Genomic DNA, 16937 nt, shown 5'->3' on the forward strand with positions numbered 1-16937 from the left:
CAGTAAATATTTAATAAGTGGTATCGGCTGCACCCTCCCTCAAAGAGCACTTTTGTTCTGTGGTAAAGTCTTTCTTCTCGGTCAGCAGCTTAGCAGCTCTCATGTTTACTTGATGTAGTTGAGGCAGTACATGGACCGTGCGTAAACCACAGGCTCGTTCTTTGTACCACTGTCCCCTCGGCTCACCAGACCATGGAGGACATGCGTGTCTTCATTCTCACATGTCAGTGGTCTTACAAAATTGCTGCCCTGAAGCACACAAAATACCCAATCATCTGTCACCCAGGACTTTTCATAGACTTTGAAGCTGGAGCATTTTTTGTGGCTCATAATAACCAGAACTATGCAAGACATTGTCAGCCTAAAAGGTGGTGACAAAATAAGAAAATGTAATCCTGTCGATTATATAAATGATTTTAGTCCTCATATACTGTAACTGTGCCATCATCACTGATGCATTTGAACACATTTCTTCAATGAAGGATTGGGATGGAGGTTATTTTCCAACATTCCTCTCAAAACTGACTTACAATTATAATGTAATTTCTGTTGAGAGACTAAGAAAAACTGAGCTTGAGTACTAAGAAAATATGACACCATTTCCCATGTTTCTGATTTGTCACATTTGAAATCGAGTGTTTTCCTTTTTCTCCACACTGGTAATTTTAATACATTTTGGATCACCTTGGCTAGAATAAAAGCAAAGATTCAGGGGAAAAAACAAAGAAATATGACATTTATTTGATAGTAGATTTCAGAATGTTGATCTGTTCTTGACGTAACACATTAAACAGAAATGACACATTTTCTTAATTTCTTAGGATGGTTGTATTAAGAAGCATAGGAATTTAAAATGGTATTTGAATACCAGATACAACTGCGTATAACCAAAAAGCGAAGTCATGATGAGTAAGACTTGCTAACCAAGTCCTTTCGCTACACTGGCAAGATGCTGAGTAAGAGAGTTTGCTTATGCAGATGCTGCTTGAGTCTTTGACTTGATCCAGTCCAGGAAGTGAGTGACCCTTGTGTAGACCCCGGGCTTGTTCTTCCTTCCACATTTGTCTCCCCAACTCACCAGACCATAAACAACGCTGTTGGTGTTCTGCTCACATGTTAATGGTCCTCCAGAATCACCCTGAAACACGAGCAAACAGCTGACCAGATAGCATAAACACACACACGTTTTAAAAGTTTACTGCAGGAAAGTAAGTAAGTCATGCAGATATTTTGACGGATGGGAATGTTGCTCTACTAACCTGACAGGAATCTACCCCTCCCATCAGGTGGCCAGCACAGAACATCGTGTTATCCAGGACGCGGCCATAAATATCAGGTTCAGAGCACTTCTCCTGGTTAATCAGCAGTACATTGGCCTCCAGCAGGTGGTTGGAACCAGCTAGAGCTGCAGACAGAAGGTAGAACAATTAACAAATGCAACAAAACTGTCATACAGAAGCCGCTTCTAACTTCAGGGGTTGTGTGCAAATACAGATTAAGGATATACAAAAAACAAACAATCAATCCTCTAAAATAAACTAATCTTAATTTGATCAAGTGTATGAATATGTGAAAATGGCCTTACATTCTTCTGTGGCACCCCATCCAGAGATTTTACACTCCATCCCATCAGGCAGCTGGGCATCAGGCAGACAGGCGGTCTTCACAAACTGAGTCTCATTGGCACAAACGCCATCAGTGCCTTCCAGCCTTAATAAGGCTTTGAAAATGAAATTTGGATAAGATTACAACAAGTCCTCACATCCAATCCTTATTCAACTATAAAGGATCAAAGCTCAAAAGGATAAATGAAGTCAAAATTCTCTTGTTGGTAAGAAATACGTTGCTTGTATAAAATGAGAGAAAGACTTGGCTCACCTATGTCATTGTAAACAGCTTCAGTAGTCTCTCTGTAGTTCTCATGCAGGATAGCCTCTTGAACTTTTATGACTTGCTCTGTGGGTTCCTCATCATTCAGTGACAGACTTCCTAAAACCACCTGCATGTCCTTCATTGGTTGCCTGTGCAACAAAAACAAATAACACATGATTCAATAAATATTAAAGCAAAAATACATATATGTGCCCAGTGTTGGAGATATGGAATTAAATAGCACTTAGTTTGTGATGCTCAAAGTGCCAAAAATACATACAACAGCAATGCCTTTTCAGAGATCCTGACACAGTTACTCATACATACTGTTGACCCTGTCGTGAGCTTTTTCATTTAGGAACTAGTATCGTTCTACCTTATCGACGCGCAAGAAAAAGCTTGCATCTTCTCATGGATGAGGGGCTCATGCTTTTGCTTGTGTGAGATTTAAACATTAATGGTGTCCTCCGGTATAGTTGCACACTTTCTTCTTTATGGTTCATAGATAAATCTGCTCACAACAAGGTCTGTAAATGATCTTAAGTATAACCACGTCATGATTTCTGGATTGGGACATTACTGTTTAATTTTTTGGGGCATTGAAAAGCCAAGCACTGTCTAGTTACATTAAGCTTGAGAGAAGGCTAGAGGTTGAACTGTCCCTTTTATGTGATATGTTTACCATTATCAGCCAATGTGTTGTGTTTTTTGCTGATTTGCACTCAATAGTTTGGTGCTTACATGCAGTGTCCAGCCGTCAGCACCCAGCAGCTCTCGATGAGAACTCCTCCACACGTGTGTGTGAAGCGCTGGTTGGAGTTCTTTGGTTTCACTTGCAGGGACACCTGCCAGGGTACAGCCCCGGGAGGGACCTTCAGACCCCCAAAGATTCGGGTCATTTTCTTTTTCGGCTGAGCCTTCCCGCAGGTGGCGAACTGCTGCGGTCCAGGGGTGGCGGTAGGGACGAAAGTCTCAGTTGGTGTAGGATAAGTTGTTGGAGCCTGGGTGGGGTCCTCAGGGTTTACCGGGACGATTGGAGTTGTTTCAGGCTGGGGGGCGGCGTCTGTAGGGACGATGATAGTTGAGACGATGACAGTTGGGACGATGACAGTTGGGGCAATGTCTGTTGGGACAATGTCTGTTGGGACAATGTCTGTTGGGACGATGTCTGTTGGCGACTCACCTGAAAACACATGCACAAGAAGATGACAGAAGAAAGCACATTTTTTCAGGGGAGACACTGCAGAAGAATGGGGTAAAACATTTAAATAATAGATTACAACATTTAACTTCCCAAGTTGATTATTTAGACAATTCTAGTTTGTATTACCATTTTCCTCAAATTAAATGTTTAAATATGCAAATGAGGCATTATCTCATGAGAGCTTGAAGTGTGCTAAATTGCATTTCTGGAACAGAAATCTGAACATTGCAAAAGACGGGTTTAACATTTTTACATATTAGAGTATAAGGTTTTTAATTGAACTTTTAACTGAATTGTTTTGTATTATTATTTTATTCGTATATATATTTATATATATATATATATATGGGTGTATATATATGTATATACTTTTTATATGAGTTGGTATTAAGTGTTTTTTTATGTGTTACCTGATTATTACCTGGGGAAGGGGGGGATAGTATTGTTTTTATTTGTAAATTGTCTATGTTGAATCATTTTGAGTTACCTTTGTGTATGAAAAGTGATATACAAATAAAGTTGATTTGATTTTATCATGCTCAGGAGGCCAACAGTTCATTTCAAACTGTAAAATGTATGTGTGGAAATGTAGAGCTATTTGTGATTGAATCAATCAATCAATCAATCAAATTGTATTTCTATGGCTCAGTATCAGAAATGACAGTTGTCCAAGGGGGCTTTAGTAGAGCATAGCACGATGAATTTACACTCTACAGCAGTCTGCATTGATCTTTGAATTCATGTCAGTGATTCTCACAGTATCTGCCTATATCTGCGTTTCTTCATAGTGGCTCGTCTGAAGCTTTACCTGTTGGTACTGGACACTCTGTGACATTACAGGTGTCCCACAACAACTTGGGGCCTTTTCTGTAGAAGCACCAGGGCATCGATTCTCCGTCTGGGTTTCTGTGTCATAGAAACATTTGTGAGTGAGCATCCTCCTGTAGATGTCCTCTGCTATTATACTTATTAATGTCATGTTCTCCCTACCTGCAGAAGTTGTGAGGGCCAAGTCCATCTTGGTCCTCGAAGGAGTTAAAGGGATCCACTCCTTTCTCCAGGATGAAGTGAGAGTTCCAGTAGAGGCATTCGTGGTCGTCATCTGTCTCAGTCACAGTGCCACGATACGACTCTCCGTCACCCACGTAGCAGTCACCTGGGCCTAAGACATATACCTCACCCAGTCAGTATATGAGTAAAATTATGCATATATTGGGTTGTGAGAAGAAAAGTAATATTTTCACTTGTCGTATTTACCAACATGGCAGAAACGTCCTCTAAACCCTACTGGGCACAGGCAGTCAAAGTCATTGCCTTCATTGACGCATTTTCCACCATTCCGACATGGATTAGGCTCACATAATGAATCTTTGGAGAAAAACGGTTCACAGTGAAAGTGTGCTCTCAATAACTGTAGCAACTTGTTGAAATATACATTGTTTTCATTTTTGGACAAAGACCAATTCTTACAGCTTCTGCAGTGTGGAGGCTGGAAGGGCGCCTTGCATTTGCACTCGTAGAATGGGCGAGTTGAAGTCAGGACACATTCACCCCGCCCACATCTACCTCTTCTACAAGCCTTTGGACCTGTGATGATACAGTAGTTTTAACTTACCGTTGCTTTATACAAAGACATGGTAGAAAAACATGGTACTAATTGTCTTTTTTACAAACCTTTCTGGCATTTCTTTCCCTTGAAAGGATTGGGACAATCACATTCAAAGTTCCTTTTCCTTCCCCCTTTTTCCTCACACACTCCATTGTGGAGGCAAGGGTTTGGGTCGCAATGGCCTAATAAATTAGAAAAGTCAAGAGGGGAACATAAGCTGGAATCAGAGCTTTCCAATATTTTGTTGACAGGCTACCTGAGTTTGAACTATCTTACCTTCTGGCTCTTGAAGTTCAAAAAGCCAGTCGGAATTTGGTTCGTCATCATCGTCATCATCACCATCACCATCCCCAGCTCCGTCCAGGATCGTAAAGAATATGTCTAAAAAGATATCTTACTCAATAAATTGTAAAGTATTATTGCCATCCTCCCACCTTTACCCTTTAAAACTAAATGTCACAAATGATTTAGCATTCATGCTCAAATCCAACAAGTGTAAAGAATCAGAATTTACATGAATGGTAAAAAAACAGTAATATATTCATCCCTAATTGCACATCATAGGAAAATATATAAAAACGAGATACATCAAAAGTACAACACAAACACACTAACCGTTAATTATGTCCTCAAATCTTCCTCTTTTTCTGTCGTGTTTATGATGTCCATGTCCTCGAAGCTCATCAGCATGATGATCATGTTTTTTCTTTTTGCGTTTTAGCTGAATAATAATTTGACAGTTCCCCATTAGTCATAATTATAAAAGATAATGTGCAGTAGAAATGTGTTGGAGTGAATGTATCTTGTTTAACAGAAACTTCAAGATACTGTTGATACATTTTATTAAAAAGCCTTATCAAACAACATTACGAATAGCACTCAATACATTTGCTAAATGCTACACAATTGCTGTATATACAATGAATACATACTTCAGCAGGTATGAGGAGCACCGCCAAGAAGAGGCAAAAGAAGAGGAGCTTTAGGTTCATGATGGCAGGGGCTCAGAGGACTTCCAGGAGAGTGAGATGGGAGTGCACTGCTTGGCAGATCACTCACTCTTTTTTAAGCATTTGGTTAAGTTCACTAACCTTTGATCCTGCTGGGTTTAGTGCCGCCCCTGTTGGTGAGTCACATTTATCGATTTTAACTGGGCTCTTGGAAACCTGTTTCTCCGTGATGAAGGCAAAACATGTGAGTGAATGCTTAAAATAGACCCAAAGAAATTGTAAAAAATGTTGACCCTCTTGAAAAATAGTTGACCCTCTTGAAAAAATGTTGACCCTCTTGAAACATTTTCCCTTATTAAAATTCATTATAACATATTTTGAACACACAGGATAACTGAGTACTCAGTTGCAACATTAAGGCTCAAAGAGCATATTTGCATATTTGCCAATTGTTTGTTTGAGTATAGACTTTGAATCCAAATAAACTCAGTGCATTTCAGGATAAGTTTTAGATCTCGTACAACATTTACAAAATCAGTAAAGTGTATTCCTTACAGTGTAATCCCAATCAAAATAATCACTTGTTCACTTGATCTTGTTAAAAAATAATTTATATAAGGAGCTCCTACTCCTAATCCTACTTGACATTTTCACCACATTGTACCTGTTTGTCATGTGAAATATATTCTATGATTTAAAATAGGGCTTTAGTATCAGCAAGAGTACCCCTTTCTATTGAGGCCCCCTTTATAAAGGGTTTTATTATAACTAATAGCTTTAATATATGTCAATGAAGAACTTAATGTTTTATAGATGATGTCCTCCTTTAACATGAAACATTTAGTAAACTCATAATTTTATAACAAATTAATTAGGAAAAAACATTGACCTCTACCTCTACCAATAACTTATAAACCTTTATAATTAGTAAATAATTGGAAAGTGGTGCCTCAGCAAGGAATTACGTAAAATAAATGTGTGGAGCCACTCATCCTTGATCACTAGTAGGAGATGAAGCATTACAGATCACAATAGGATTAGCATTGGTGCCCTTGTGGTCATGACCCGGACACACGGCCAGGTGGAGGCAGTCTGAGAAAGTTCCTGCACAGAAGGAGAACAGCGGAGTCATGTTCTCCGCCTCAAGAAACGTCACCAATCCTGCGGGGAAACTACACAGAACACCAATCCGGCTGAAGCGTTTTGTGAAAGGCAGCTGATGGGGCAACCCTCCGTGCCAGGCTGTATACTCCCCATCAAAGAACTCCACGCACCAGGACTCAACCCCCCGGCCCAGCCAGCAGTCCTCTGTGTTGCCCTTTCGGGGAATGCTGGGATAAGTGACGCCTAGCTCCCAGTATGTCTTCCCACTCACATCAATCTCCCAGTAATGGCGACCACAGCTGAATCCTTGCACGCTGATGACATTGAGGGTGGTGTCAAAGCGTCCAGGGAGGTCCGGGAGTTGCTGCCAGGTGTCGGTGTAGGTGGCACTGTCACCCTGGGGGGAGATGATCAGCTTTGGGTGGGACGTCTCTGGATCCAGATACACCTCGCTGGAATCTGGAGACACAATTGAATCAAGTTTTATACAGACAGAAAACTAAAAGCTCAAGTTGTGTTTATGAATATATATAACACTGACAACTGTGGGTGAGTTTCCTGATTAAAGGGGTCTGTGAGCTGATGAACAGCAGCATGTTGTGGGTGAGGCTGAGGATCTGGTCAGCTTTAACTTCATCCAGGCTCACACTGCTGGGGTCTGTCCTGTTCAGCAGATCCATCACTCTGGAGGAGGCAGACAGCAGAGAGATTAGCCGCTGCTAATGCTACTGTTTTCATCATTGGTTTTGTTTTGATTCCATACCTGTCCACTGTCTCTGTGTTCCGCTGCTCAGGGAATGAGAAGAAAGACTAAGGAAAAATGCAGGGGAGAAAAATGAAGATCAAATGAACTTTGAAAGGAAAATGTTTGGTTTCAATACACAAATGTACGGAAGCCCTGAGAGGCCAGAACAATTATTCTGGTGATCAATTTTCTAAGGCTGATCTAAATAGTTGTCTGTCCTGCTATTATGATTCATGTGAAAACAAAGGTTTTGCCGGGATAAAAGTTGATTCTTTTTCTTTTCATCTGTGATAAAGATAGGAACGTTTTCATTTTACTATAATGACAGACCTCAGTGTGTGTATATATGTTTGAGTTTGGATTATCTCGCTGTTAGGAAAATATCACTCGTCACCGGCTTGATCTTCAATATCAGGATACATGTATATTTTATCCTTGCAAGAATGGAAGTAGTCATCACATACAGAGCTGCATGGGACAAAATTGTTCCCAGAACAGTGTCCTTCACATGCCTTATATACAAGAGAGGGTCTATCACTGTCACAAGATGCATGAATACCGGTTCAAAGCAGTATTCTATGCTAAATTCAGATTAGCTAAGGCCCACGTAAGCAATAAACATGACAGTCATATGTCTATCTTCATAGAGGCTGAATCATCATGTTGTCACATAGCTACTGTATCATATGCCTAAAACAGTGGGTCCTGACGCTCTTCTAGGTAATCATACATCCGGTTACGTACAGCTACGTAGGGCCTTTGTTATCATGTGCTACTCTGATATTGGAAGAGCACATTCAGTATTTTCCCAACACTCGCCAAATCTTAGTCCGATCTACTTCACGTTTGGCATGTGTGTTGTTGAGGCCCCGAGATAGTGAAGTGGCAATTTGGATCAGAGGTTCTGTACAAAACTTTGGTTAAAACCTGCACTAAGCCGCAAAACTTTAAATAGACGCGCATCAAAAACTATATAACAGGGGTACCACGTCCGCATAGCGCCAAGATCAGATTGAGTATGATGTCTTTCACAAATGTGCACACCTGACTGTGACAGAATGGACGAAGTTTTTTTGTGTTAAACAAGCGGCATGTTTCCCCTGTAACGTTACGGTACATCTAGCATCCACATTTGCTGTCCTTATGCCTGCGGTATGAACATTTAATGGGGCTTTGACTTTCTGCTATAACATTTTCATGGAAGCTTTGGCCCTCATGATGCGTAGCATTGCCTACGTAAATGTGTGCATAGACTCACTTCAAAACGCAAGGAGCAGCGGCACAGCATACCAAAGCAGGCACTTCACTAGTGATGATATATGATTAAAAGCATTCATGTTTACTTCCAGGTCAGTAACTCAATGCGCTTTTAACACAACGTACAAAACCCACAGTATATGTTTCCAGCTGTTTCACAGATGAAAAAACATTTAAAGAAAGTAAGAAATATTATGCCAGCAAAACCTTTTTCCCAACCGTTCTTAAGTCTTTATCAAAGGAGAGAAATTCATTTTAATAAGACATAGATAATCATTTATTTTAAATGTTTACGTGCCTCTCAGGGCTTCCATACCGATGACGATGTAAATAGGAAATATTAGGCCCACATGACTTGTGGTTTAATCACCATTGTATCATGCTCTGTGTCTGACTGGGCCATAATTGCCACAGTGAGTCTGGCCAGGTCCTGCTCTATCTCCTGAATCAGAGAACAGTTCCTTTCCATGAGCCCATCCAGAGCAGAGACAGCGGCGCGCTCCTCCATCTCCAGGTGGGACAGGGTGATCCTCAGGTCCTCGTCCAGGGCCGCCTGGATCTCTCGATACTTCCGTATGATTTTCTCTCTTATCACAGAGGACTTTTTCTGAGTCAGGCATAAGCATTTATCAGTTTATTATACTGCCTTATCACTAGCGAAGCCATTTTGTATATATATAAATGTGTCTGTTGATTGTGTATATATAGGATATACATATTTGTATACATATTTTTATATATTTGTATTTTTGTATTCGGGATTGTGGGAAACGGTATTTCGATCTCTCTGTCTTTACACACAAACTGAAAGATTGACAATGAAGTTGACTTTTACTTGACTTTGACTTTGATTTTCAAATACTATATAACTATAAAGACAGAAATAATACAATTTCAACACTAAGTAGTCTCAACACAACTTACTGTGATTTCTGATTGCCGTGCAGCCAGTTTTTTCAGTCTGTATTTCACTGCATCCCTTTGCCTCTTCAGACACTCTTGGTGCTTTTCTAATGTCTCCTGTAGAAAGAGATTCACAAATATTCACTACAGCTCATTTGAACAAAGTCAGACACATTGTTTGTGGTGAAGTGAAGAGGCAGAAGCAGTTTATTGTGCGATATATATGGGGATAGCTACAAAGCCGTGTGAAAAGTTGCTCTGACGTTCTTATAGGACAACAATATCCATGTCAAAAAACTGCCATATAAATATTATATAATAATACTGTTTTCCAATTATGCTAGGTCAAATATTTTAAGAAAATTCAGTACTGATTATCACTTGTAAATATGTATTAATTTGTATTTACTTTAAATGGCAGTTTGTTGACATAATGCCACTGAAGGGGAAAAAATGAAATGATTTTCTGTAATGTATACGCAAAGTGTATGCTTTATCAAAATAACATGAGAAAATGGAGCAAGGGCTCCAGATTGAAAGCATGATATATTAGAAACCATGATGTTATGCCATTGGATCAAAAAAGTGTGTTTTAATGGGTCAAATTGAAGACATTTTTTTCCTTTTGGATCTGAGTATCTGTATTTTGTCTACAGTTTATTAAGGGCTTATAATAGGAACTGAGGTTGAACATCCCAGCAACACAAAAAAACACACACGTTAACATGGCAAACATGTTTAAAATATATATAAATATATAGCCAAAAATGTCCCATTCTCTCTGCATTTTAAGACAGTATTTTTAAACAATCAGTTTCTTGTAGCAGCATTGGATGCACTGCTGTGTTGCTGCCACCCAATCAGAAATCAGAAATGCTGCCCATTGATTTTCTCATTGCCATTATATGACCTGCAAGCTGCAGTGTTGTGAAACCAGAGGCAGCCATCAGCCCTCCATAAGTGTCAGTGTTCGTCAGTGCTGCCTTCTCCAGGAGGAAATTATAATTGTTGTGTCAACATCACTCAAATGTGTCCCACTATAATTCCCTCTGTGACTGAACGAGGTCACACAGCAGCTCTCTGAACAAGTGATACATTTGATACTTAAGGAGAATAATTTGCACATTTGTGCACTCCTTAATACAAATTATTTATGCTTTACACCACCATATACATTTTCAAGAGTACACCATGGTTTTCTGAAGTGTTAAAGTCTCCCTCCACACAGAAGTAAATTGAGCTTATTGTTACCTCACTGTGCAGGATGTATATGTACACCATTAACACTCATCTGGTATATGAGGAATGTTTCTCAGTGATCAATTTAAATGCATCTGGATTTTTTACTGTAAGTTAAAAAGATAAGATGCAATTTAAAACAACAAATGAAGCAACTTTAAACAAACTTGAAATAAGTTATATATTTATTGAAAATTGGTCACTTATTTCTTACCAAGTCTTATTAGTATTTCATTCGCAATTGTTCTTTAAAATATTCTGAGGTTGTGTTAGCAATCTGTTTGGGGATGTGTGTGGGAGAGAAACTCCTGCTGGAGGGAACTTTGGGATTGTAGACCTATAACACCAGGAGAGGGAAATGCCCAAATATAGGGCCTTTTTAAAAAAACAGAAGGCTGTTTAGTGTTCACAGTGATACTTTGTTTCTCAAGCATGAGTTATATTAAATTCCAACCACACCAATGTGGAAATATGAACAGATTGTTTTTTAGCATTTGAAACCGTTTGCTTCAGAAACTGTTACATATGCAGTATATAATGAGTTGTAAATCGGTTTTCCACACACAATCTCTAATGGAGTTTGGATTTTGGCAGTGCTACAGTATGAGAAGATTGACTGTATTTGTACTGTGTGGTTGTTGTTCACTGCTCTGTGTTGACATAAAAGGAATTTCCTAACCCAACTTTTTCACCAAAGCAGCAAAATAAACCCTTAATATTTGTATTTGTATTGATTTGTATTTGCCAAGTTCACGTAAAAAGAGATTTCACCACAGGGGCCCCAACTAATCAGTTTGTGTAGAAAGCAAATAGAGTCCACCATCTGACTGGCCGTATAAAAGTAACCCAGTCCTGAGACTACCTTTCACCCTGTGTAGCCCTACAGAAGCTGTGTGTTTATTGGTGCGATGCAAAGAAGAAACCAGAGAACAGAAAAGAGGCGGTGGGTACCTTTGGAATAGCTGAGGATCATATGGTTCATGGTGATTTAAAGCTTTATTGGCTTAAATTTCAATACAACAAATGGCAGTGTGGGTTTTTCATTTATAAAACAGTACTTCCAAATACAGTTGATTCTCACATTGGGTGTTTCTTTTATATTTGTTGGTTACTGTATTTTGGATACGGCACTAAAATATATAAGATTTGTACTTCCAATACATGTAAAGGGAATGTGTCTGGCCATGTTTATGAGAGCCTGAGAAGAGAGACATTTTCTTTTTGTCAGGGTCAGATGAATGTTTGGATTGTACAGAAGCAAGGGGAGGGGACTGGCAATGTGTAGGGGTTTCCATGGAGATCTGGTAAAACAGTTGATGGGTCCGCTCACTGCTTTCCCTGTGGCTTTTTTATTTATTTTATTCAAAGACTCACTGAGCCGATTCTTGCGAACTTTGGGCAAAATCAGTTTCAGCCCAAGCGTTGGGAAAGCGGATACATGTTCAAGCTACGAGCATGGACATTTGGTAATGGCGCCATGAGGTTCTACCGTACTTACAAAGTTCCACAGGAATCAACAGCAACAAATAGTAGGAAGAAACAAGCAAGAAAGAAAGGAAAGCAGTTCCACTCGAAGCAAAGCAAGAAGTAAAACAAGCGCAGTCAAACCAAATAACATGAACCTATTTATCAATCATTCTCATTCTTTGTCATTTTTGAACATGGAAAAGATTCCTTGTTTCCTGTGCAAGTCTAACTGGACAAATCCTTCAGCTCACAGTCTCAGGAAGCTTCAGAGCAACAAAAAAAGTTCAGTCCATCTTGTGGCTTCCTTGAATTATGCCAGGATAAAACAAAAATAATCCAGAAGAAAAAGGAAATAAACCCAAAAACCTACATCTAGATTACAGTTTGTTGTGTGCTATCTGGATGAATGTACAGTATGTGCATGCTGCTCTGAGTGCTAGAAGAGCTTGGCCTTCTTTTTCATGTCGTTGCGTTTCCACAGGGGAAGCCTGTCAAACTCCTGGACCTCCATTCCAAAGATGTCAAAGAACAATTCGGGTGCTAAGTGGCGCTAGAAATTGAGAACAAAGGTGGAGAAAACAAAGGAGGGGAGGGGGGAAGGGGAGTGTTCGTGGTTAGCACCAAAGCCACAAAAAAAGGTTCCCACAGCAAAAATGACAAGAAGCAATGGATGCACATTCCTTGATACAAATTGTATTTGTGTAACATTGTTATTTACACAAAGTAGAGAAATCCAGTATCAATTGCGGACAATCAGGTGGAAATCTGATACCTCCAGTCTGGTTCTGTCCACATCCCTGGGCAGTTTAGCTCTCCCTCTACTGGTTATCATGAGCATTTCATAGGGATACACCTTCAGAAGGAGACACCGAGTCAGTGAACACGTCAAAACTACAGGCTAGAGTTAAGCTTCACAGACCATTTAAATCCGACAAAAGGAATAAAATGTGAATATTTGTGTAGTTCTGATTGTGACAGAGGGAACACTGGGTGGGAGTGAGAGGAGGCTGACTGGGAGTGAGAGCCGTTGTTTAGGTTGTTGAGGAGAAATGCAGGTGCTATGGTGTGCACACTTTTGTTGTTGTACAAATGTGCAATAGATTAGGCAAGGGCAAAAACATGAAAACAGAGTTATTTAACAGCTGTATTTCTTAAGTTATTTACCGCAAACACAATAATGTAGGCTAAGTAAATCCACACGGGAATGATTTTCCTGGAAACTGAGGTACTTGTACTTTTTCTAAATAACTAATCCCCTCCTGAATCTGGCAAATGGTAGTTGTTTATTTAGCTGAAATGCTCAATAATAAGCAACTAGAAGTTATTTGTGACCAACTCATATCCACACAGTTATGTAAAATGTCTTATATACTATGCAGTATATAGTGATATGAGTTGTTTGGATGACAATATATGCGTTTGGAATCTCCACTGTATGCTGCATACAGTATCCAGCCTCTTTAAGTCAGAGCTATGTGCAGATGAGCATGGAGAAGCCAGCATGGAGAAGCTAGCATGCTAAGCGTGACTCAGCTCCAGAAGCAGCATGCTAAATCAGAAATGTGAGTCTTTCACCTCCAGTAAAAAAAACTCTTTTAGTTCTCTATTTCTTCCACCAATGTCCCCGCCCTACAAGGCTAAATACAACTTCATCTTCCTGTTTTGGGCTGGTCTCTTTGTTTGAAAGTGTGGTTAGTCTATATCTAAATTAGTTGCAAAAATGTCTCCTGGTTTGGCTAAATGCTCTAAAAGGTTAGTGGGGTTATATGAGGTACTTACCGACCGATGTGGGTATTTCTCTGTAAGTGGGGCAGCAGCTAAATGTATTATATCTACCTGCAGCTGCTATTTATGCTTTGTTAAAAGCCGCCAGCCTCTATTGACAAAAAACTGTATTTTTACTTTGAAGATCAAGAAAATCACTGGTATACTATTATGGTGTGATTTTGGAAAGTACAAATTCCCCAAAGTCACACATTAACGTAAACTAACCAACCAAACAGCTGTAGACAACCTCCTCTGTTCTGCGAGGTAAAATTACAATATTTATCAATGGAATTGGAGAAGGTGAAGCATATATATCAGCTTCAGTTCCCCGTCAGATAGGGTTATCTGATGGCAATATAAAGCAATTAAAATGTTCTAAATATAGTGTACACATGAACTTAAAATGATTATTTTAGGGGCCGAATGTATGTTTTGCTGCTGCCCCCGTCCACAGCAGAACATTGCCTAGCTTCCGTGTGTGCACTCCAAAAAACTGTAAGTAATACACTAAGTACGATAAGTACCTCATACAGCCCCACTATATATAATTTTACTTATCCGGTTGAATAGTGAACAATGTAGGGATTTTGTATATATATTTCAGTGCAGATTACAATGTTGTCATCAGTGCAAAAAGGAGAAGATACTTGCTTTTGGTTCCAACATATTAGGCATAGATACTCCCCTGTCCATCCTTGCAAGTGCTGCATGGCCATCCTTAATGTGCTAAAGAATAGAACATACACACATGTAATATAGTGGAAGGGTATGTTAATGGTATGAATGTGTCCACTAATGAGTGCGGGCGCAGTGGTCACTGGATGGAGCTTGGATACAGTTCAGTTTTTTAAGAAGTATTTGAGATGGAGAATGTTTTTTGAATGTGTCTGTACTTTTTTAAATCATATATTTAAAATGTGACGTTTAGCTTGAGTCAAAACATTGGAAAACAACACACAAAACAAGACATGAGGCTATGATTGCACATTGCATTTACAGTACACTGGCTCAGCTACTGGGGCAGTGCATGTTTTAGCATTTGAAATCACTGCACTGCATGCCCTGTAGTTGACATTAACTCCAACAGTGATGCAAGCATGTAGCAGGAGTGGGCGGTGTGAATTCAGGGCAAGGGGCCTCTTGTAACCCATGAGCAAGCAAATATATGATGCAAGGTGAGGAAGCATGCCATGTGAAAAAGCAGATGAGAGACATACCTGAAACTCTGCAGGACAACATGGGACAGAAAATGAGACTCACAGTTAATGGTTTTGCTGTCAAATCCCCTGCCAGGCTACATTCTACAACACTGTTCTCCCTGATGACACATTGTGTGACTCATTATGCAAATATTTTTAAATGCATGTCCCATTTATGTACACGTAGCAAGCGATTTCTGAATATTGATGCTGAATAGCTCTGGTGACATTTGCAAGAGATTAGCTTGTTTGCCACCTTCTGGTAGCAGCTCTCACCTCTGCCTCCCCCACAAATGTCACTGTAGCTGTTGTACTGGGTGAAGTCTGTGGACTGGGGCTGCGGGAAAACAGACAACAGTACATCAAAATCAACATATGGGTATTTTGTTGCTTACTATGAACCAGAATAAGATTTAAGAAGTATTAGGGAAGAAATGCGTTTATAATTAGTGTTTCTGGCATTGGAGACAATATGCAATGGATTTAACATGCGACCTCTGCTTATAGGTGATACATTTTTTTCTGTTTGTCATTTTTCTGCATTTTACGGATGCCCTAAGGGGCAAAAATATATATGTGATCCATTTGCTAAGAGCGATCTAAATTGTTTTTCTATTCTGTGTTTATGACTAAGGAACAGGTGAAATAAAAGTTTTTACCACGATACTGTACTCTAAACACAATGGAACTTATCTTTTCCCCACAGATAAAAAAAAATCAACATTAGGACTCACGTGCCTCTTACAGCGTTAGTATTTAGCTGTTTCTGAAACATAACCAACAGCTATATTTGTAAGTGTGAGTGAACCCTTACCCGATGCAGCCCGTTCCTTCCATAACCAGGCAGAGAGTTAGTTTGGGTTGGAGAAGTTGGTTCTGAAACATAAATAACGTTCCAATTTATACAAAAGATGATGACTGAAAACAGGAGCATTTACATTAACACAAAATTAAAATCACAAAATGAAGCTATTCCATAACCTAGACATGTTACAGTAAAACAAATGCAAACATCTGAAAGTGTTATAGAACAGACCATGTTATTACAGTACATTGCTGACAACTCAGGCCCACATTAGCTGATGAGGATGCTCTACCTGCGTCACAGTCGGTCTGTTTGGGGTCGCAGCGCTGAGCAGAGAGGCTACGTGTGTGACGCTCCCTGATCTGATCTTTTTCCATCTCCTCCTTCAGAATGAGCTTTCCCAAACCAGACTGAATCTACACAAACACACATTTACACACATTTAATAAATGTACAGTACATTCAAGCATAAACATCAATCTATGAGATTTACAAGATCTACAGTATGGCAAATTGTTTGGATAATGTAGGTACCCAAGTAACTTTTTTTTTTCTCGGAAATGTTGAATAATATAGCCTTAAAGGGGACCTATCATGCAAAATGCACTTTTGTACGTCTGTTATACATGAATATGTGTCCCCGGTGTTCCAGGGAACTCACCAAGTGTCAGAAAACACAACCCTCTCTATTTTCCTCCATACCCAAATCTCTAAAAAAGGGGCTGCAACGGATCTGATAAAAACTGATCCAGATTTGAACACTGTCCTGACGTCAGGACAGTGGCGCTACGGCTATTGGGCCAACTCCACCAATCA

The 16937-nt window shown here is 39.6% G+C and overlaps 3 protein-coding genes across 5 annotated transcripts in view; all 3 read right to left on the bottom strand.

The window, feature by feature from the left end:
- Positions 1 to 707: 707 nt before the first annotated feature.
- LOC117499548 (hyaluronan-binding protein 2-like) lies at positions 708 to 5752 on the bottom strand. 3 transcript variants are annotated; one of them, XM_034151987.1, is made up of 14 exons: positions 5618 to 5752; positions 5301 to 5406; positions 4962 to 5066; positions 4751 to 4867; positions 4547 to 4663; positions 4334 to 4444; positions 4067 to 4238; positions 3885 to 3982; positions 3056 to 3112; positions 2614 to 2935; positions 1879 to 2021; positions 1586 to 1720; positions 1260 to 1405; positions 708 to 1138 (listed from the first exon to the last, which is right to left on the bottom strand). In XM_034151987.1, the coding sequence occupies exons 1-14, from the start codon at positions 5675 to 5677 to the stop codon at positions 971 to 973; spliced, it is 1857 nt and encodes a 618-aa protein (XP_034007878.1). In that variant the 5' UTR covers positions 5678 to 5752; the 3' UTR covers positions 708 to 970. The 3 variants fall into 3 exon arrangements, with proteins under 3 accessions (XP_034007878.1, XP_034007880.1, XP_034007877.1); XM_034151989.1 differs by lacking the exon at positions 3056 to 3112 and having other exon boundaries at positions 5618 to 5751; XM_034151986.1 differs by lacking the exon at positions 3056 to 3112 and having other exon boundaries at positions 2614 to 3055; positions 5618 to 5751.
- Positions 5753 to 6623: 871 nt separating this feature from the next.
- On the bottom strand, positions 6624 to 10925 carry LOC117499709 (probable E3 ubiquitin-protein ligase TRIML1). Its single transcript, XM_034152294.1, has 6 exons — positions 10896 to 10925; positions 9666 to 9761; positions 9112 to 9348; positions 7503 to 7549; positions 7281 to 7423; positions 6624 to 7198 (listed from the first exon to the last, which is right to left on the bottom strand). Exons 1-6 carry the CDS (start codon positions 10923 to 10925, stop codon positions 6624 to 6626), a joined length of 1128 nt encoding a protein of 375 aa, XP_034008185.1.
- A 604-nt stretch (positions 10926 to 11529) lies between these two features.
- The window catches only part of ablim1a (actin binding LIM protein 1a), a 46048-nt gene continuing 40640 nt past the window's right edge, over positions 11530 to 16937 (bottom strand). The window contains exons 19-25 of the mRNA XM_034152714.1: positions 16414 to 16537; positions 16131 to 16192; positions 15593 to 15653; positions 15335 to 15342; positions 14769 to 14843; positions 13123 to 13203; positions 11530 to 12900 (exon numbers count right to left, since the gene is read on the bottom strand). Of these exons, the coding sequence (XP_034008605.1) occupies positions 12787 to 12900; positions 13123 to 13203; positions 14769 to 14843; positions 15335 to 15342; positions 15593 to 15653; positions 16131 to 16192; positions 16414 to 16537 (525 nt within the window). The 3' untranslated portion in view covers positions 11530 to 12786. The remainder of the gene's footprint in view (positions 12901 to 13122; positions 13204 to 14768; positions 14844 to 15334; positions 15343 to 15592; positions 15654 to 16130; positions 16193 to 16413; positions 16538 to 16937) is intronic.

Source organism: Trematomus bernacchii, unplaced genomic scaffold (genome assembly GCF_902827165.1).
Source record: "Trematomus bernacchii unplaced genomic scaffold, fTreBer1.1, whole genome shotgun sequence".
In the NCBI taxonomy this organism is placed as follows: Eukaryota; Metazoa; Chordata; class Actinopteri; order Perciformes; family Nototheniidae; genus Trematomus; species Trematomus bernacchii.

Coding starts and splice junctions, on each gene's coding strand:
- LOC117499548 (XM_034151986.1), bottom strand. CDS start 5,677: ATGAACCTAAAGCTCCTCTTCTTTTGCCTCTTCTTGGCGGTGCTCCTC. Junction 5,067..5,300: donor ATTTGAGGACATAATTAACG/GTTAGTGTGTTT, acceptor ATATCTTTTTAG/ACATATTCTTTACGATCCTG. Junction 3,983..4,066: donor GGCCCTCACAACTTCTGCAG/GTAGGGAGAACA, acceptor TCTATGACACAG/AAACCCAGACGGAGAATCGA.
- LOC117499709 (XM_034152294.1), bottom strand. CDS start 10,925: ATGGTGTACATATACATCCTGCACAGTGAG. Junction 9,762..10,895: donor TATACATCCTGCACAGTGAG/GTAACAATAAGC, acceptor CTCTTTCTACAG/GAGACATTAGAAAAGCACCA. Junction 7,550..9,111: donor ACACAGAGCATGATACAATG/GTGATTAAACCA, acceptor ATTTTTCCTTAG/TCTTTCTTCTCATTCCCTGA.